The sequence below is a fragment of the Penicillium vulpinum genome (genome assembly GCF_028829585.1).
Source record: "Penicillium vulpinum strain IBT 29486 chromosome Unknown utg000003l_segment0_segment0, whole genome shotgun sequence".
NCBI lineage: Eukaryota > Fungi > Ascomycota > Eurotiomycetes > Eurotiales > Aspergillaceae > Penicillium > Penicillium vulpinum.
In genome coordinates this window covers 1351977-1373819 of record NW_026643243.1, presented here as the reverse complement: position 1 = coordinate 1373819, position 21843 = coordinate 1351977, and the positions used below count along the sequence as shown (strand labels likewise).

The following is a 21843-nucleotide window of genomic DNA, read 5'->3' as shown; positions in this document are numbered from 1 at the left end:
CATTCAATGCAAAGGAAATCAAGTAGAATACAGTTAATAGAGGTGTGAAGTTGGCAAAAAGTTGGAAGAAAAGGCAAGATGTTCGAAGTGACGCACCCCAATATCCATGATGTTTGTTTACTCTACGTTCCTCGGGCGCCCGCCGATCCACAGATGGCCCGTGCGTATATATCACGTGAGATACTCGATCATTTTTGTCAAAGGCGCTTAGACCATATAGGAGACCGCGTATCTTCTCGAGTTCAACAGCCTTATCCATCTCTCTCTCTTTCTCTAAGCTGGAATCCACAGTCGCATGGCCATTCGTTGTTCCTATATCGCCATCAAATCATTATCACTCCTCAAGGGGACTCCTAAATTCGAATTCTGCGTATCCTTCCCCCCAAAGACCTCTCCACCTGCTTAATCCTTCCAAGAGATTGATCCTTCCAATACACCATGAGATTTGGTCTTTGAAATCGCAGCCTCTCTTCAGCTACAACATTTCGCTTTTGAGAATCGTAGAGAATATATCTCTTCCATCTCCGCACACGACATCATCATGTCTGACCAACCTCGCTCGTACGGTGGCCATCCGAAATACGCACAACAATGGCCTCCTGTATATCCCTCGATGATCCCTCCGAACTATCCAGTCAGTTTGGACTATTCTCAAATGAATCATCAACCGGCAACAAATCCCGGGCCGACCTTTGACTATAATATGGCAAGCGTCAACGCGAATTCGCGAATCCCAGGTTCAAGTGGTCCTGGAAACTCAGCATTCGTTCCGCCTCAGTTCCCCTTCTTCAATCACTTCGACGCATCACAGTTTCCACCACCTTTCCCTCCAATGCCGTTTGCTCCGATGGCATATCCCCCAATGCCAGCAGGATCTTCAAATGCTCCCATTCCGTACCAGGGTATAGACGGGCATGGCTCACGCCAACTATCAACGCCAGCTGTACATCTGGAAGATGTTTCACCTCATGCAGATACTCACCGTGAGGAGGGCGAGGTCAGTGAGGAGTCGGACGAAAGGTCACTACAGCGGACGCATAAGGCTTCGCGCCAGGATTTAGACCTAGAAGAAGGAGAAACCATATCTTCTAGCGCACAGTCCGCTAGAAGTAGTGGCTCACGTATTACTCCCACACTTCCCTATGTGTCATTCTGTCTTACTAACATCACGCAGCATACAACCCTCCTTTGTCAGTTACAGCAGATCCAAGCATGGTCCACCATGCGATGCAGTCCCAGCGGCAGGACCCACCTGTAACTGCCCCAGCCCCTCCTCCTCAGAAATCGGCCGCGCAGCTGCGAACTCAAGCCCAGGGTGCTTTGCTTAGCCTGGCACCCCATAATATCCGCTTCAACGAACTGGTCGCAGAAGGTATCAACCCTATAATCCTGAAACGCCTTTACGAAGAAGTCGGTATCAAGGTCGCCACATCACCTAAGCAAGGTCCACCAGTTCGCCAGAAGGTATCTGCCGTGGCTACAGTTGCTGGCAAGGGACTAGGATCTAGCAAACCAGCTGAGGTTACCAAGATGACCAAGGAGAATCACAGCAACACGAAGTTGGATTTACCGGTGTCTCAACCTTCCGCCCAACCGGCCGCACCTTCATCCAAAGCTGGCAAGCCTCTGGAACGAAAGGAACTTATCGCTCGGATGCTGGCTGAGAAAGCTGCGAAGGCGACATCCAAAGAGACTTCACCTACTGGCAGTGCGAAGTCTACCCCTCCTGCGATACCAGTTGACGAACCCCGTCCGGCTCAAAAGGAAACTACCGTAAAGGAGAAGAGTAAAGCCCAGACGGAGTTGGCAAGGCAGCGAATTGAGGAACTCAAAAGAAAGACTTTACTGAAGACCCAGAAATTGGCTCAAGCAAATCTGCCGCCGACCCAGTTAGAATCTCCGGCGCCAGCTATTCAACATCCACTTCCTCTTCGACCTCCTATGCCTGAATCTCGTCACTCTTCTGGGCTTCCAGGACTTCTCATGACTGGATTGGAGCAGGAGTCACATGAAACTCCTCCCTCTGAGCCAGTACAAGTTATCGATGTTGATTCAACACCGACATCTCGGGCAACGCAACGCAAGCGGCCTCGGGCTTCCGATTTCGATGAGCCAGTTGCACCTCCGAAGAAGCATTTTAACCCAGCTGCGACTCGGTTCGACCCTACCGATAAACTTATCATTGCCATCAGCGACGATGAGTCACTCTATGGCGATGATGAGGACGACAACATGGAGTTGGATTCGAGCCCAGAACAGGAACCAGTGCCGATAGTGAGTTCCGCCACTGTTCAGCCTCCTGTTCAATCAAATCTTCCTGCAACCCGGGCTTCGACATCCACACCACAAGCCCCTTCCAGTCTCAGTGATCAAGGAGACATTCGACTTAAAGATATGGAAATTCAAGCTATGCGCCGCAAGATTGCGGAGCTGGAACTACGAAGGAAATCCAAGCTCGCTGCCAGCCGAACCCAGTCACCTCGCACGCTGGATGACTCCGGGGCATCATCATCCGGTAGGCCATCCAGTGTCGTCGCAGCTACTTCCGAAGAAGGTAAAATTCTTATTATCTCCTGTCTCCCATTCCATCTCTCTTACTGGGACATATTCATTCTCAAGTATGTTCGAGATAAATTCTACAATTCAACTAACCATCACCCAGATTCTTTGAAGACTAAACCGACGACGGCGCCCCCTCCTACGCTCATTCCGAGCCCCCGTGGCCAACTAGAAGCACTAGCCGAAGGCACTAGCACCCGAGAATCGCTTGAAGAATCCCATGCTGATGATGTGGCAAACGATGCAATCGAGCGCACCGCACAGACATCGGCTTCAATTGAGTCCGATTCTGCTGGGTCGGCTATGCAAGAATCTGATGACAGTAGTAGTGACAGTTCCGATTCGTCTAGCGAGAGTGAAGACGAACCTACTAGCTCGCCAGTGCAAGCCCATGCCGACTCTGCTATTGTGTCGTCATTCTCAGAGCATATGGAGATTGACTCTTCGGAGCGATCTGCGTCTCGGAGCTCCCCCTCCGCCATCACCCATCCTAGTGCAACGTCTGCCGACGAATACGTTTCCCAACATCGCCCTAGCGAGCAGTCTCAGCGCGAATTGTCTACGGAGTCCGACGGTTATGAGCCCCCAGAGCCTGATACTGAAGCTCAGTCTGAAGGCTCGAGTTACAGCCCTCCTCCATTCAGCCCAGCTCTTTCCGGTCTTGTAGAAAACACAGCAGGCTCGGCACCATCATTTGACTTAACTCAAGCTGATGAAGAACTAACCAACACGCCTCAGGTGTCAGACCCATTACCTCGGTCGGATTTGCAGGTTGGCGCTCCTGGCGTATGAACAATACCCTTGTCAGAGGAAGCTTCTGGTGACCACATACTAACCCCTATCTAGACTGAAACATCACCCACCACTTCGGAGCAAAAATTCACGCCGTATACTAGCCCACTGCGAACTTTCAAGGCTTATCGCTACCACCCGCATTATACCGAAGATATTCCGAGTGGCTACCGCTCGCTAACTTACAGTCATAATATTGATTCCATGAAGTACATGTGTCCATATGAGTTAGCCGGAGGTGTCTGCAATGACCGATCCTGCGAGTTTCAGCATCTTCGGGACATGACTCTAAGCGGTGCGTCGACATGAACAACGTGCAACACCCCACCTCGTTCTCGAAATTCCCCAACGGCGTATTGCACTATCTAGTCTGTTTTTACTTTCTGTTTATTGCTCTACTGCCTTCGTCTCTCCCTCTACTTCCTTTCCATTCAACTCATTTGTCATCTCTTTATTACCCTGTTCGAATGCTGACCACAGAGCCGTTAACCTCGACAGACGACAAAATTCTCGTCCAGATGGGCTCCGTCCGAGAGGGCCAAACCGAGGAAGAAAAAGAAAAATATCTTGCTGGTCTGAAAGAGATCATCAACGATTTACGGCGTGACAAGGTGAAAGATTTCAACACTGTGGCATCAGAGATAGCCGCATACCGTAGGCGCTTCCTCCAAGACCCGTCGCGTGTCTTGTCCCTGTAACATTCTCCCTCATTCATTGGACCCTTTAGGAGTCCTCTCCAGGTGAGCTGTCTTCCATCAGTCTTGTGAACACCACCATCGAAGTTCTTTCGATGGCGGGGGAAAAACATCATCACACCACATGGACTCAGACAATCCTCGCCATGGCCATGACGCCATCCATCTTTCCAAACGATATCCCATGCCGCCTCTTTTCAGGGCTTTCGCGTTCATGACCTGGCTTTTCCTCTGCATCATTAGCCAATTCGGCGTTTTCTTTCTTGCATTCCAATTGCATTTGATTTGCGTGATTGGGGGCCTCGCGCTCCTTGGGGCCACCTTTTTTCTCCTTTTTTTTTTTGAATCTAGGCTCTGGGCCTTTGATGATCCCCGACGCAACGGTGTTGGGGCGTCTGCATCTCAGCTGGTCGTAACTTTGGCAATTTCGGCGCTTTCAGTTCTGAGGGAGCTCTGGCTGCTAATCTGCACATCGAAGGGTGCGGTTGTACCATTAGAATCTCGGCGGATTTTCGCAGAACATATTCATAGCAATCAGTCAATATGTATTTTTTTATTCTATCCAACCATTACTCTTTCTCTATCATTGGTAGTAATAAAATAACCACCAATCACTTTGCCATTATATGGCTTGGATTATGCATAATTTCTTGAGTCAATGGATCCATCTGACCACCAACCTCAAAAGAAAAACACGCTAAAAACTATTGACTCATTCATACGTAGCCAAAAGAAGATCAGGAAATAAAATACAAAATATTCTCGGTGAAGTACTATCTGTAAAAGGCTTAGTCCAACCCCCACAGTAATCCAAGCATGCTACATACTATGTAGATATATATTTTCAGCCGCGCACCAACCGAGCTGAGAAATGTAGCTAGAAATGAGATTGAATTTAAAAAAACAAGTCCAGACCCAGAAAAAAAGACCTACATATTCCTAGAACATCAAAAAGTAAGATGTGGGTTCCTGCGGTTGCTAAATGCTAAGTATAGCGTGCAGAGTCTGGTCAGCGAGATTGGGGGCCAGGGCTCGTGCGACTGTGTCAAGATAATTCAAGGATTCCAAGATAATAATAGTATAGTTAATAGAGTGTATATGGTGAGCTCGGTAATTTTAAAATTCTGTTTTCTAATCAAAGCAATGCATGAGGTTTTTCCTATTCCAGAAACAGATTTATACGAGTTGAGTCAACGCAAGGCAGACCAGCGGACCGGATGTCTTGGATTCAGTAGATTATTGCTGATTGGCCCGGGAATTCTTCGCATTCGGTTAGATTCCTCTTCTATTTTGTATTGACATAGTGCACATTGTAACCTTAGAAAGTCCATACAGCTATAGATCCATGCCAAAGATGGATCCCGTGCCCAGCGCCCGATAGTGAAATCAGCGACCGGGCAAAGATTGGTCGCCTAAGTAAATAGCCAAGGAAAATGCTAGTAGGCGAGATGGGTCGTGGATATGGTAGTTTGCATCTATGCGAATTTACAGCATATACGGAGAGTCTCGGAGGTGACAAGCACGCACATGGGGAAAAAGCCAAGCAAAACCCGTCCGGGGCGCACAGTCCATCCAGCACAGCCTCAACATCCAGAAGGAAAGTGCCCATGTGGGGTCTACAGTGACATAGTTGTGGAAACAGGATATAGGGAAATGGAATAAGGGAAACGGGAATAACATCATAGAACATGCCATAAAGGGGCTGAGTCTATGTAAGAATAAAGAAAATAAGCCCCAAATACGGAGTAGGTCAACAATAAAGACTAAAGACTAAGAGGTAAAAAAGGTAAAAGGTCAGAGTAGCGGAGAACAAGGGTTGATGGGCATCAAATGTCTTAGCTTCCGAGTACCGAGACCGCTTCTTTCACTATGGGCCATAGGGCTGTTTGGTGCAGACACCAGGCCCAAGGGGCGGTAACAGAAAGAAGCAGGCTAGTTCAACTTGGCTTGCATGGAACTGCATACATCATCGAGCATAGCGGGGGCCGTTTTTGGCCAGCCTCCTGTGAGCCGCAAATGAATTCAACCAACCACGATGCTTAGAGGATATGCCTGTGAGGCTCAGTACAGGGGGGTTTGCTGCACGCCTTGAAGATCACGATGACTCTACACCTTGGTGCTTTAAAAGAAGAAGAGTTGTAGTGATAAGCATAATATTGCAAGGCTAAAAAGACAATATCAAAATGAAAATCAAAATGAAAACGAAAATGAAACAAAAAAACAAAGCAGAATTGGCGCAGACCCTGGGGGAATCCAGCCCCGCTGGCCTTGCGCTAAACCAAATCAGGAACCCGCAAGTATACAAATTCTAGTCTAAACAAAAAATAAATGAAAAAGCAGATATTACACCAGGATATATGCTCATGACCCATGACCACGCTTTGCATAATAAAAAAAGCCTTCCAGAAATGAGGGAGGAAAACATCATCCAAAAAAAGCAACAGTAGAGTTCGGAATCACTATGCCGAGCCGTCAGCTTTAAGAACCACCGAAGGGCTGAGTGAGCATCGGAGTCACTTACCATTGTACTCATAGTACCCTGTCTCGGCCCGCGAGATGGCGTTTCAAAAAGTCTCACTTGACATACGTGCAATTGCTGCAGGCCATGTGGTCGCAGATCACACACTGGGGTTGGTGGTTGTGGATCTTAGGCCCGTCATTGCATGAGCAGCATATGTACATGTAGGTACCACTATTCTGCCTTGTTCCAGGTAGTGATGCTGGCGAGATGCCTGTGAAGTCGGCCCGTGGTAGGGGTCCTAAACCGGCGAGCTCCGGTACGACTATGGACATGGCTGTAGTCTTCAAGGTTGGGGTGCGAGGCAAGTCCATGGAGACAGCAGTTGGGTATGCGGAGATTGGGTTGAAGTTGTCGGAGTGGGAGTGAAGGTCCATATTGTCAGAGGCCTTCTGGGCAACGCAGCCAGCACAACGAGCCCTTCCGCACTCGATGCAGGAATCGTAAAGGGCCGAGTTGTAAGGGCCGAAGTTGCACCCGCAGCAATACCACAAAAAAGCCATTGATGTTATGGGTTGGATGGATTGGATTGATATTAGAGATAGATTGGAAAGTTCGATGAGAAGAGCTGAGTTGTTTATAGTCGTAGAGTGAGAGACGGTCTGGCTGGCCTGATACTTGGGATGTTGATTGAGTTTGAAGATGGAATTAGATTTAAAGCACGAGGATCAACGTGAACTATATATGAAGAATTCGAAATAGAAGTAATAGACCCCAGAAACGCAAGGCAGCCTGTTCTCCTAGAACAGGCTGCCTTGTGAAATCCATATCGGGTTAAGGCCAAGTTTTGGTAATTCTGTTACCCGGGCAGTTTTGGGGCGGATGGGTAAAAGTTGTTAGCTGCACATCGTCCAAGGAGAAAGGTTGCCCGAGAGAGTGGCTTAGTGTGGCCCGGGTCTCTGCTATTGCCCAGAGTCTAGAATGTAAGGAATTCTATGAATCATTTTGTGAAGACCTGGCGTTTTGAGTCAACGGGGGGTCCACTATCCAGGGCTAAGCAAATGCTCACACCGTCTGAATGGACTGGCTTACCCGGGAGAATGTATGGGCGTCAACGGGTTTTTGGTGACGCATATACGCCAGAATACCGGTCTACAATAGTGTCACAAACTCGGATTCATTTTGAGAATTGATGCCTTGAGAAAATGACTTCGATCAATTGGTTTCCAATGTGTGCCGTATACTCCACTCTTTCCAAGGTTTCCAGGCAACGGCTTCGAAAACCAAAAAGTCGAGTCATCGCATCAGGTGTTCCACGCCCTTTGGCAGTGTTGCCTAAGTCACCCAGGCCCTGGTTTTCTGACACCTGGATATTATGCAAAATCCGTTTCATCATTGTTTTGGGAACTTTTTTTTTTTTGGTGCTTCTTACGAATAACAGATTACGAGATGTGGTGGAACACGAAGGCTGATTTCCAATTTAAATTCTCACCTATGGACCTGTGGTAATTCCATACCATGTGCCTTTCTAGATACTATATTGAGCTCTATCGAGTACAACCGTACCGTCAAGGTCTAAAAAGAGATTAAAGAAATCTGACATTTCCTTAGGCCCAATCTGACGGTCGGGGCTGAGATGTATAGAATGAGTAATAGCAGAACCCAGCATTGCCCATGTCAACCTTGGAAGATGGCAGCTGAAGTAGCTGAGGTTGTTAGAAGAAGAGCAATTGTATTGGATGTGTTCCCAAGGTTCTCCCAACGCCCGATTTATGGAACCCGAACGGGAATGAACCCAGGCACACGGCTGCCCGGGATTACGTCAGGTTTGCACTGTTTGGTTCAACTTGCGACTCGATCCGGCTTGTGATCCGGCTTGTAATCCCAGGGCATTTGTTAAGATCCATGCATTTGATATTGCTGTATTGACTCCGTATATATGGCGTCTCCCGCGCAGAAGCGCGTCAACGTCATAGTATCCAGGCTCATCCCGCCCGTGTTACTCGGCGCTGTGATATACGCTTCCTATGCGGTCACAAAACCATTATGCAGTGAGTTGCGTGAATCTGGCCGCGGGCTGTTTTACCAGGAAACTAACAGTGTGAAATCAAGTCGACTATCTAATTCATCCGTTACCCTCTTATAATCGAGACCCGCGAGTCGGTGCTGGCGCCGCGATCATCGCAGTCTATTACGTCCTCTTAATCCCCATGGTCGTTTCATACTTACATCTTTATTATATTGTCCTGTGGAACCCTGGATATCTTCCCCTCGGCGAACAAAAGGTGGCAGACGATGAGAACGCAAAGCAATCGAAGCGTCATCGCGGGAAGAAAGACACACGCAAAGCGAATACGGAGAAGACATCCCAGGCAGACGCAGATGTGGAAAGAGGCTCGACCTCCACTGCTGTAGGCATCCCAATTCAGTCCGACGATGGGTTGGAGAGTTTCTACACCAAAGATGTTTTTGTTTGCCAGCCGGACGGCCGGCCCCTGTGGTGCTCTACGTGCTGTCAGTACAAGACAGACAGGGCGCACCACTGCCGCGAGTTGGGTCGCTGTGTGCGCAAAATGGATCACTTTTGTCCTTGGTATGATAATACCTGCGCACCTGACCGTAAACCTAGTATCCAGCTGACAGAATGCAGGGTTGGGGGCGTGGTGTCTGAGACATCGTTCAAATTCTTCATTCAATTCGTTGCTTATACTGCCATTTTCTGCACTTTTGTTCTTATAGTATCTGCTTATTTTACAGCAGAGATCCGACGCCAGGTGAGTTGCACAAGATACCATACCAACTCGCCGAGTGCTGGTTCCTAACGTTTCAACCAGACCGGAGGAGCAAACCCCTACTGGTGTGTCTGCATTGGACTGTAAGTGCCCACCCCCAAAAATACTAGAAAATCCTATCAACTCTGACAAAAACTACCAGGAGCGGCCTTTTCGCCTTTTTCACCGCCGGAATGACCCTGAGCTCAGTTCAAATGGGCATCTTCAACATCACAACAATCGAGAACCTAAACCGGCGCACCGCCGTCTGGACCCTCGCTATCCGTGTCCCAGAATACCTTCTCGAGCGACTCTGGGCAGCCGAGTCCCCTTGGGCCCCAACATTCCGCATGGTATCTTACCCACTCCAAACACCATCATCTCCAACCGAGCCACAAGCAACAACCCCCTCTCCGGGCGAACGGCACGTCTTCGCCATCCTCCACACACTACCGGGCGAGAATCCCTTCGACCTTGGCAGCCCATTGAAAAATCTCCAGCAGGTGATGGGATACAATGTCATTGATTGGCTGTTGCCGATCAAGCAGAGCCCATGTGCCGATCACAGTAGCATGGAGAGCTATTTTGCCATGGGGCCCGTGGTTACCCGCTTACGGCTGGAGGCTGGACTGGCCCCGCCGCCCGATAACGGGCCTGCTGTTTCACAACCCCCACATTCGGGGCATAGTCACCGGGAAAAATCTCCCAGCGATCAATAGTTCGGGGCGCTTGCTGTGCTTCGTGCTTGCTTTGGATACCTTTATAATTATTAATGGAACGGGCCTCCACTATATACACTAATGCCCTGATTTGGCTGTGTTAGGTTAGTTTATTTTCCGATAGGCCGAAGCCCCCCTGATCGGGCAACTTTAGGGCTGAATGTCACTACATACGGGCCTCCCTAGGCAGCGGTTCGTTGACCTTTTGACCCTAGAAATTTGAGCCATTGGATGGCAGACGACTCAGGCAAGGGAAGAGATTGGGCGAAAATTTGTCCTCCCAGCACAATCCACGTGTTCACGGCGTTTATTCGGTGATTTTCAATTCAATACGCATTACCACCCATATTTATACCTTGTTCCCAATCCAATGATATCATGCATTATATTGATTACTCACTCAGCTGTTTAAACTCACTATAATGACACAGTATACCTGATAGGAAAAGTTGCCCCCCCCCCCTTGAGTCTCAATATATGTAAGACAGAATTGGTAGAATGCATGCAAGAATATATGACGAAAATCCTAGAAAGCTGTCTAGGTAATGCCAGCGGGGTCCTCCACCACGTGTCAGACTCTAACAATATATTTCCCCGTTGGCAATTTTGCATGTCTTTGAATCTGCTCTTTGTGCTTCCGGTCCCCCACATAGGTCGGCTTGCTAGTAGGACACTGTAGAGAAAACGAATTCCCATTGATATTCATAATCAGTCCAGTTAACATCTGTCTCCGCCTTCCGTAGCTTAGTTTTGTTTTTCCTTGGGCTATTCCCTGTCACGGCATTTAGAATTGGTTCCTCAGTTCTCTCAATAATATCCAGTTAGACTCCCAGAGAAATCAATATTTCAATTGATCATCTATAGCACTCACAAATATAATTACTATTATCTGGGGGAAGAGAACATCTATGAGATCTACAAGGATGATACGGCATCCTTTATACATGGGGTGATATGTAGGATATATATATATCTCTTGCACTATCCCAACGTTTTCCCGATTCAAAACAAATAACTCCCGATTTATATGCTTTATATTACTCTAGTATCTGTGGCTTTTGGGCAGTCAGATCGTTCGTGTCATCAGCTCTGTGGAGGAAACCCTCTCTAGTGTGTGGCTCAAGACCCTAAGATGCAACAATGCCCCATGGCAACAAATGAAACAACAGTCCATCAAAAAGAAACAAGAAACAAGAAATATGACAACCAAAAGCGAACAAAGGAAAGGCAAAGAAAGCGCAGAAACAAAGGAAAGCGAAGAAACAAAGTAGCACCAAGACACTCAAAACATCCACGGGTAAGGACAAGTTCCCGTGGAATCTATCCCAATCTAGGGAACAGTCTCATTTTTGCAAGAGCCACACTGAGCATGCGAGCAAATAGGACATTTTCCCGATGCTAGACTGGGATTGACCATATTGTCACAATCGCAGCACCTCCACCACTCCGCCACCAGTCTCGGGGCGCCGGTAGACAGCTCGTTGGGTGTGAGCGTGAGCACAGATATGGCATCCGGGAACGGAGCTTGAATTGGTTGTGCAGGAGATATCAGCGGGCTGCTCATGGCATTGGCGTAAGAGGAATCGTTAGGCCAGGTCAATTGCCGGCCGTGCGAAAGAATGATTGGATCCTGTCCTTCGCTGTCGATCTCAATACGCGAGAACATGTTGGACATAGCGTTGGACATGGCGCTGGACATGGCGTTGGACATGGCGTTGGACCTGGTGTTGGACATAGCGTGGATAGACATGGTGACTTGAAAGTGTTGGATGGATGAATCAATTGGTGGAAGAGAGTCTGATTTGTGAGATCTTGAAGCTTTTGAATAAATTGACTGGGGGATTGGAGCTGTAGATATAGTTGTCTCAAGCTAATTCGAACTCTGATCGTGTGAAGCAGTGAGACCACCACAGAGTGACGTTCTTTATATTATTAGCAGATAGGCGCCCATAATTAGGGCCTCAACTTTACAGCATCGAAAGCCCAAGTGCAGAAGCCCCCAAAACCCGAGGTAAACAAGTGCGACTCAAACAACCCAGGAGCCACGACCTCAGTGTCCAAACCTTGACCCGGGGAGCAGAATACCCAGCGGGCAAAGAGAGACAGAAGACAGCAAACAGTAACAGGCAGTGCTTGAACAGCAGCGAAGCAAAAGCAAAGTCGAAGTAAACCATCCAGAGCAAAGAGGGCAGCGCAGCAGCATACCCGTCTATTTGACACCGGCATATTCACCCACGACCCGGGTCGTTCTCAGCCAACATTGCGCCTGGCAGCCCATGACCTGGGCACTGGGTCATAGTATTCTGCGGCCGGACTCGGGCATGCCAGAGATCTAGCAGCTTTATTCACTAGCGCTGTAAGTGACTGGGTACACACCCCCGTCAGCGGAGGTTCGGGCCATGATGGGGGTTGTAGGTACGTTACCCGCCTCCCACCCGAGGCGGGCCATCTATATTGAAAATGAGGGTTCTAACCCTTGGGTGGCCCGGTGGAGTCATATTCCGTCCCAGAGTAACCGGGTTGTTGGGCGTCTAGTTGCAGTAGCCTGAATTTGTGCGGAATCTGCGCCTCGGTTGGGGCGTCTGCCTCCAAGCCTTTCCCGCGGGTTCGAGGGTAAATTGGAACAGGGGATTCGCTCTGCTTGAGGGACTTTCTTCGCCCCAGTTCACTAGCTCTTATTAAAAATTTGCTTTGGTTAATATAGATGACATCTGCCAAGAGGGTATCTATGTGTGCTAAGCTGTTCCAGGGAAGGAATGAACCTGTGGGTGGTACAGCTGGTGTATAATTGTATAACCTCTGTGGGGGCAAGATGATGATTAAAGGTGATGGGGTCGTACTTGGTAGGGGAAAATTTATGAGATTATCTTTTTATTGGCTACGAAGCATCAAAGTACCCACGTACCACCCTGTGCCCTTATTGAACCCAGACCTGCATTTCATCGGGCCCGGTTGAAAATAGATATCTGAGTGAGATCCGTTGGGAGTTTTTGGGGCATACCCAATTGGATATTATGAAAAACGAACATAAATATTTTAACAACTTAGAACTAGTCACGGAGTAGATGCAGTGTTTTTAGTTTCTAGCCTGAAGATGGGAAATACAAGCAAACCCGTTGAGGCAGCCTTTCTGCCTAAGGCGGATAGGACCTTTGTTCCTCGCCTGGATTGATCTTCATTCTCTACTTCTCTATAATACTTCCTTGAAAAAGCTCCCCAAGAAATGGATTTTGGTGAAGTCAGAGGCCACCTTAGAATTGCCTGGATAGATATTAGGGTGGCTCCATATATGAACCCATTCCCACGCACAGCTCGAGCCAATTCCCCTAATTGCACAACCACTACTCTGTACAGAACACCTAACAAGTTAGATATGTTGTAAATTAATAAGTTGGGAGGAAATTGAGTTTGGTATAGAAAAGCGGAAGCCAGGGAATTTATCTGTGTTTTCCCTCTGTAGATTTCACCGAAATAATTTACAGTTTGTTCCCTTTGTATGATGCGGCTCAATTACCACCGAACACCCTCAAACCCACACGCATTTCAAGGTTTCGCTCGGGTGAAACGGAAATGGAAGACAGAGCCTCTTGACCGCCTGTCGGGGAGTGTTTTGCATGTAAAGCAAGGGAGGATCATAGTTAAAGAAGCGGGAACTACACATGGTATCCACGGTTGACAGTTTAGAGGTTCCAAAGGTTCACAGATTCTAGATCCATGGAATCATCTTTATATACAATTCTTGTTATTTTCCTTATTTTCTATCTATTTGTGCATTTTAAAGGTCAATCTCTTTCATCACTTTCATTTTATCCTCCGCTGTCTACCACACTTCCTTCTTGGACCAATAATTCTTAGCCCTGGAAAATCCCTTGGCATTCTTACTAAACGTTTTGCCTGACCCCAACCCACTTTTGCGTCATTGTTCACACGTTTCGTTTTAAACACACTTCTGAATCCCCTCCATTGTTGAGTTGGGCAACTATTGGGCTCTGGGATTCGTGTCAAACTCGGCCCTGCAGTCTCCTTGACTTTGTACCGAATATCTGCATCCGAGCCAACCGACTAAGTTGGGCATTTCTACAAAGCCCGACTCGGTTTCTTAAATACTCGTCTCCCGAAGCCGACCAGAGAACAGACTACTGATTTCAACAAACGCTGCCATCTTCTCTATCCACCACATCTACAGTTACATCTCAAAATGTCGGCTCACTACCGAAATCTGTCCCCCAGCCGAGGCCGACACTCCATGATTGATCCCATGAGAGCATCAACTGGCACGGTGCAGCTAAACTCCTCCTACGACTCTTATGATGCGCCTAGACGCTACGATCACGACGAATACCCATCCGATGCTGGATACACCAGTGCTTATGCGTATCGCTCAGGGCGACCATCGAAACTTGAAGCCCACCAAATATCCTCCCATCGAGTCCGTGATCCGAGTACGTCTACCAAAAAGCGCACCGAGTACACAGTCCAGCCCCGCACCAGAAACAGAAGCAACACATCAACTGCGGCAGACTACGAGACACCAGTGCGTCTAGCTGTACCTTCCACACCCCGTCAGCATCTCTCGCCCGTGCACCAGCACCACTCAACCCACCGCCGTACCCCGAGCCCTCTCCCCACAGATTCTGGCCATCATATAGTATCTGCTTCTCCTCGACACCCCGCACATCGTCGAATCTACAGCACTGACTATGCGAGTGACACGAGCTATATCGATTCACGGAATGACGTCAGACACAGAACTGATCGCAGTCCGCATCAACATCGTGTCCATCCGCCGACCCGTGCACCGCGCTATCCAGCGTATGATGGGCTGAGGAAAGGTGACGATATTGATAACTTTGATGCCTATTCATACACCAATGCCCGTGAGCAATTCGACCGGGACTATCCTGTCAAGGCGCGCCATCACGGGCCAAGATACTCGCTCGATCGGCCACTCAGCATCACTGGTGTAGAGGATAGCTCTCAGTGGATGCCGCGAAAAGAGCGTCATCATGGCCCTCCCCCGACATCCTGGGGCCTTGACAAGCTGGGCCGTGAACGGCCGCGAAGCTCAACGCATGGCATGGATGACCATCGGGAGTCGTACAGATCGAAGGATGGATTCCATGATCAAGCCCTAGTGACCGTGCCTCAAGACTCTGATGCTGAATATTCCTCCCGACACGACGAGCGGCGGCGCCGCCGTGCCTACAGAGCGCGCCACGCGAACGATCGGGAGCACCACTATCCAGAGGGACACCACCCCAAGCCACATGAAATGGGGGCGCTCGCTACTGTAGGACTTGGAACAGCGGCCTTAGGAGGCGGATACTCCGACATGTCGGACTACGAGCACCACCGTCCGTCACGATCCAAGCAGAGACGCCCACATAGTGAGCATGACCACGATGCTGTGCAGCCCCCATCGCGGGATCTGGTAGAAGCAGTTCCAGCCAGTGAAAGAAATAAGCAAACCTACCTGGATCCTGCTGACGCCCGTCGCCACGGTCGACCGCGGCGACACTCCAGACGGCGGACGCACAGCGATGACGCCAACACGTCAGACGAAGACCTTCGAAACTACAGACGTGAGCCCGCACGTCATAGACACAGCAGCACCGACACCGAAAGTGACCGCGACCGTGATCGCAGTCGGGACCGCTCGCGTCACAGGCGAGACCGAGATCATTCGCGTGGATACCACTCTTCTCGCTCCCGCCACATGCTGGAGGATGGCCATTCCACTGAGCGACGATCACCGCCCGTCGACATGGCCAAAGATGACCCCAAAAGACTTATTGCTGTCGATCCGGCTGCTCCAAAGGAGCCTGATGCTCCTCCCAAGGGAATCCTCAAGGCTCCGCGCCAGGCATTCCCAGAGGAACCCAATCCGGTGAGGGAAGGGGTCGCTCCTCTGAAAGACGCTCATAAGCAGGGAATCCCGCCAGGAGCTCGATGGACGAAGATCGACCGGCGTCTCGTGAACCCGGAGGCATTGGAAGCGGGCAATGAACGGTTCGAGGAGCGATCGGACTATGTGATTGTGTTGAGGGTTCTGAGCAAGGAGGAGATCCAGAAGTATGCTGTGAAGACACAGGAGATCAGAGGTAAGTCATGCTGCTATATTTCTTACAGTTGCACTTGAAGTAAAATACTCACAATTGAATTGCACAGACACCCGGCACAAGGAACAGCTGCGCGAGAGACGCAAGACCAGAGATGAGACTCACCGTCACGGCCGCCGGGGCGAGGAGACTTCCAGCGACGACGAGGACGAGGGCGAGGAAGAGCCCTGGAAGCAGCTCGAAGCAGCACCCGCACCACCCGCACAGAAGATGTCCTTACCCTCGCGCCCACGCGCGTCGACCAACTCAATGCATGAGGCTGAACGGCCCAGGATTAGTAACCCGTCTGCAGCACCGGCATAGGAGAATCTTCCAATTGCCTTGAGACTTGGATATGCTTCGCGGGGCGAATCAGCATCAAGCCCGCTGAAACCACAATGGGGGTTCGAGCAGGTGCACGGGGGCGAGGAAAGCCATCGGTTCTCATGTTGGCCCTAGCAAATGTAACTAATGCACCTATCCTTCTGGGGACGAATACCATGCGACAAGCCCCCTGCAGGCAAAAGCAAGCGCCCGCCCAATTTATGTACCTTCCAAGGTTCTCCGTATAAACCGCGTCTCAAACTCGAGTCATATCTTTTCCTCTTCCGGGTTATTTCAGGCTTACACCGCCTCCAACACCACAATCCATGACTGCGTATGCACTCCGCTCCGTACGGAGTACATACCTGTCATATTGTTTGACAGCACGTCCAAGATCAACAATGCCTGCACATGCAGCGCAACACGCCGCTAGAATCTTTCCGGCCCAATCAAACACCGGCGTCTTTGTTTGCGGAACCCAACGATGATCGGTCGCTAGGCCACCCGCGCCAGCGCCCAAATCCATCCATAGCGACCCATATTGGCCCACATCCAACATGGCCCAGGCTCCGAGTCGCGCGGCTCATTGGATGGATTGGCGTGACAATACTTTCCGTTCTCGCATCTGATTTTTCAGCTTTTGTGTCACTCTCATTTCTTTCTAGATTGATACAATGGGGGTCTGCCGATGTAGTCATGTTATTACATTATTTGAGGAGAGGGAAAGAAGAAAGAAGGAATCTGCAGCTGGGCATCCCCACTTCTAGATGTTTACTTCTTTCGTTGCGGTATGAATGTCTGCACCTATCGAGAGCACGAGAGCGCTAATGAAACGCAACTCAAGCGCCCTTCCTAAAAGCGTAGGAGGGTAAGGTCAAAAAGCAAATAAGAGTGCCACGCAACCACAATTGTATCAGAACGCAATGATTTCTTTTTTCCCTCCTTTTTTTTCTAAGTATAAACACGGAGTACAGAGTAGAGTACGGAGTAGTGTCTATCTACCCCCACCGGGAACATCCAACAGCGCCTAAATCCCAACCCTCCCATTTCACGGCTGATCACCGAAGAAAAAGAAAAGAAACCACCAATCCAATTGAGGAAGTCAACTCGAGAAAAACAAAAGTAGAAATAAAAAAGGGGGGGAGAGAACACTTAGATTATTGTTGTTGCATAGTGGCTGCAGGTTCTAGACACACGCCACTGGCAAACATTTGAGGATTTTCTGCGTTGATGTCGGATTTGACCGGTGCACTTCTCGTGATAGTGGAAATTGACTGATTGTAAATGAGGCATAAAAAAAGAAGATTGTATATCTACAGATTTCTAATCAAGTCCTTAAAGCCCCGTATATCCGGAGTAAATAGTCCCAAATTGATACCTTGTCCACCTGGCCTCGAGATTATACTGTAAAGGGATAATGAACTAATGAACTACCCCTCCCCTGTTCAAGGCTTTGTACTAGCTTGCAATTTGCCCGGGGGAACATAGTGATAATAGAGTAAATATAGGTTGGGATGGGCGTACCAACATTTAAGACCTGTGGTTATAAATATACATTGCATTCCTAGTATAAATATAGGTACAAGTTATCTAAGTGTTCATAACCATATTATCCCGTATTGTACTCCGTACTCGGATATTGGCTACCGAAACAGTTATAGTATGTTTAGAGATTTGATAAAATCAGGGACATACAATGTTCTCATCACATCCAAGCCATAAGTCGCCGAGACCGAGGCTGATAAAGGCTGATTTATCCTACGCCATATACGTATGGTATATGCGGCATTTAATATGCCGCATATAAACAGGAAGACCAAGAACCAGTGTAATAGTGTATGTTGTAGAGCAACACTGATACGCTGCATACTGTACGGGAGTATACGATATACGATGATGCACTATTACTGTGGAGACAGCCATCTGGATGTGAAATCACATCCGATTTGAGGACCCCAAATCTGTGGAGTTAGCCGTTGCCTGTTAATGGATGGCGATGGAAACCCGGGTAGCAATCTAGGTATGTGCGAGTCATGATTGTGGCGAAGGGAGGGGGAAATAGGGGAGTCCACCTGGGGAAAAGTAGCACCACAGCGTATGATAGTAGACAATAGTATGAGCTAAAAGTTGACCTTGAAATCTAGAAAGTCGATCTCCATAATGAAAATCAAATCAAGGAAGGTGGAGAGAGAGCTTGTTTCCAGACCCAGGGCTTTTGGGTCCGTGTGCTTGGCTGTCGGGATGGATCTTGCTCGGTACATGGGTTTGGATTCGACTTATTAGATTGTATACCTTAGGGCAGGGAATTGTCCAATCTGGTTTCTTTCCCATGAATTGTCCATATACAGTGCTTACCTCCGTTGTGGAGATGAAACCTAAGAGAACGTGCCGATCCTTCGATCTTTCTAACGTCAGAATGTGATTTCTAATTTCCCATTCTTCTCTCGTATACTCCGCAACTCCGGATTCCATATGGGGAATCTCCGGATTGATTACGATATCAGCCAAACCGCCAACGGGTTACGGGATATAGTTTGGCTGAAGTAATTTTATATTGCTATTTACGCCTTCAACGGACAAAAAAAAAATCAAGATTGGTTGAATGGGTGCAACCCTCCTGAATTCGTCTAAGATCGTCGTGGCACATGGGGGCAAAAGCCAAAAAAAAGCAAACACAAACGCGCTCACTTGACCCCCCTGCCTCCGACATCTTGACACATCTGACCTTAACCCCGATTTGTCTCATTGGATTGTCAATGGGGCCGGGGGGGGGGCGACGAGGGGGGGCAAGGGGGGACGAATTAGTTGCGATCGAGTGATTCAGTGCTTATCATTGATATACGGGCTTATTATAGGACAAGGAAAGCGACAATTTCGGGGTTTATGTTATTTCCCGGGGCCTCTGACGTAGGCTACATGGGATAGCTACGATCTAATGCAACATACGGCAAATGACAATCACGATTAAACGGTGCAGTGTGCATATCAGTTGATGCGGTCTCCGTATAATGCCAAGTATAGGACCGGTGTATGGTAATTGTCATCCTCCCCGCCATCTCTGCAGCGATCAGCCTCGAAAATGTCCATGTCTGTCATAGATAATGAATATGTACCCTTTTTTTTGGATTTTTCTCCCCAACTCCCAACTTGAAGATAGCACAAAGACTCTGAAACAATTCAACTGCCACGCGATGTGCTACTCCGCCCACATGCATATCTTAACACTTTCTTCCACATGGGATGGCTCACAAAGTTTTGCAGTTTGCGGTGAGAACTAGGTAGCTTTTGAGTATTTTGGCTTTGACTTATGGTTCAGGCTAGAAACTTTTTCGAAAAGGGTTCAATGAAACAGTGGAGAGAGAGTGTGTGTGGAAGAGATGAAACACATGTAACGACTATGACCACATATCGCAGTTGCAACTGGAATTACTCATGGAATCTGCATGTGCTTTACCACCATATATTTTTTATTGGATGTAAATGAGACAATCCTCCAAAATAATATTATTAGGTCGGCCCCCGGGTTATGATCTTTCCCCGATTATTCCCCACGGCTTTTAGCGGCTGGGGTCGGAGGAAATACGGAGTACACCGGTGTGATGACCTTCAGATTGTGTCTCTTGGCTGTACAAAGTACGTTGAGAAAGAAGCGAAAGCTCGGCTAAACATGATTTTTGTTTTAAAAATTTACTCGCACGTTCTGAGCTCCATTCTTCGGATCCGGATGGTGGGGCCGTTAAACGATCTATCGAACTAGGTATGTGTCGCGTCTACTCCGTACCATTCTCAGAATTATAATATAAGAGATGGGAACGATGAACGAGTTCGAAGAGAGCCGAGGCGATTCAAGGCTCTTATTATGACACGGTTATCATTTCCTCTTCTCGGCGCCATCCCGCTTGGTCCGTTTGGGCCATATCCGTATTAGGGTGATCCGGAGTGCGGAGAATGTTTTATTTTATTTTTTTCTTTTGATTTGATTGACATCAGCCTGTAAATTTTGGTATAGTAATATACAGAGTAATATAATAAAAAGTGCGGTAGATTCTTCAAGGAATTGAAGCCGTTGACAGCCCTGTGGCAGATCATTGTAGACTAAGCAGACTAAGCAGGGAGGTCAATATCCGCATGGACGAAAGACCAGGGTATGCCAACTTTAATTTAGGGGCAGTCAAATCTCAAATGTCAGAAATAAATATTTTCAATTGTTAAATGGAGTGAATCAATATCCAAACGGATCCATGAAACAACGCCTGCCAAGTGGCCAAGAACTATCAAGACTTCAATTTGATTCCCTTGTACATGCTCCGTACACTATAGCCCGACCCGCGATCTACTAGATTGTGGCTTATAGCCCAGTGTCCATTGGTGTTCCATGTTCACATATATTCGGGGCCGAGCGTTCATATTGAGTGATCGGACATATCGGTTTCGACATCTTGCCGAGCTCCGGTATGTATCTCCCCGGAGTTCGGAGTGGCTTGTTCATGGAAAATTTCTCGCAGGAATCCAAGCTAGTTCTAGAGGTGAAAGGGGGAAAGACAGCTCGCCTGCATTACTATGTCTGCAAGAAGTAAGGGTTACAGCCCCCTCCCCCTAGGCCAACGTGGATGTCGGTACTTCTTCAAACTTGAGTCTGCATCAATTCTCTTGTGTCGATCATAAAACAAAGAATCAAGCGACGAAAAGATCACGGAGGACTCGTCCCGGATATTTCTGTTTCGGGGGTTCAATCCCCGAGAGGTGAATACAACCTACGGGTACGAAGTACATGAGCTCTATCTACTTGCAGTAGTCACCCGGTTGGATGTTGGCGCTAGATGGCGCGTTTGAACTATATCCGCAGAGAGCATTAGCCATTTCACTTAGTTCAAGCCACATTTTGACAAAGTAACCATCCCACCTGGGCAGCTTCTCTTGCTTGATCGGGTTTAGGGTTTAGTTTTCCCGCATAAGAGATGAAAAACAAAAAGGCCCAATTTCAAACAGTGTCACCTTTCGCACAGGCCACCTGGGGTCTTTGTCCTAACATGACGTACACCCCTCTATGGATCGACAGATCGAGACGGGAGACCGGCACGAAAAGTAATTTAGCGAAGGTCCTAACCGTCTCGGCAAATAGGTATATTTACAAAAAGGACCTAACAATGCTCTGGACCATTCTAATCCACAGTCGATCCGGGGCGGTAGTGGCACAATTTAGAGCAAAAAAGGGGGCCAGGATTGTCGGTTGATCCGCCCAGGGGTTTACCCTCTGGTTCGTCCCCGATATCGTCCCCGGTTTGTCCAGCCACTTTGATCAGTGACACTGTGTGTAACAATTTAATGTCAGGTGGACTTGGTTTTTTTTTTCGTCTCAGCTTTGGTTGGAATTAAGATAACTTGGAAAAGATAATGTTCATAGGTGCTTGACATATCTAAACATGC

General features: G+C 48.3%; 5 protein-coding genes across 5 annotated transcripts; 3 read left to right on the top strand and 2 right to left on the bottom strand.

The window, feature by feature from the left end:
* Positions 1-541: 541 nt before the first annotated feature.
* On the top strand, positions 542-4049 carry N7479_005624 (uncharacterized protein; the record flags this gene model as incomplete). The annotated part of the gene is made up of 4 exons (XM_057253320.1): positions 542-1121; positions 1175-3345; positions 3406-3646; positions 3832-4049. The coding sequence occupies 4 exons, from the start codon at positions 542-544 to the stop codon at positions 4047-4049; spliced, it is 3210 nt and encodes a 1069-aa protein (XP_057107182.1).
* A 2571-nt stretch (positions 4050-6620) lies between these two features.
* Positions 6621-7067, bottom strand: N7479_005623 (uncharacterized protein; the record flags this gene model as incomplete). The annotated part of the gene is made up of 1 exon (XM_057253319.1): positions 6621-7067. One exon carries the CDS (start codon positions 7065-7067, stop codon positions 6621-6623), a length of 447 nt encoding a protein of 148 aa, XP_057107181.1.
* A 1376-nt stretch (positions 7068-8443) lies between these two features.
* N7479_005622 (DHHC family palmitoyltransferase) lies at positions 8444-9994 on the top strand (the record flags this gene model as incomplete). The annotated part of the gene is made up of 5 exons (XM_057253318.1): positions 8444-8555; positions 8617-9097; positions 9155-9278; positions 9339-9379; positions 9439-9994. 5 exons carry the CDS (start codon positions 8444-8446, stop codon positions 9992-9994), a joined length of 1314 nt encoding a protein of 437 aa, XP_057107180.1.
* A 1330-nt stretch (positions 9995-11324) lies between these two features.
* Positions 11325-11744, bottom strand: N7479_005621 (uncharacterized protein; the record flags this gene model as incomplete). The annotated part of the gene is made up of 1 exon (XM_057253317.1): positions 11325-11744. One exon carries the CDS (start codon positions 11742-11744, stop codon positions 11325-11327), a length of 420 nt encoding a protein of 139 aa, XP_057107179.1.
* A 2448-nt stretch (positions 11745-14192) lies between these two features.
* On the top strand, positions 14193-16416 carry N7479_005620 (uncharacterized protein; the record flags this gene model as incomplete). The annotated part of the gene is made up of 2 exons (XM_057253316.1): positions 14193-16095; positions 16163-16416. 2 exons carry the CDS (start codon positions 14193-14195, stop codon positions 16414-16416), a joined length of 2157 nt encoding a protein of 718 aa, XP_057107178.1.
* Positions 16417-21843: the final 5427 nt, after the last annotated feature.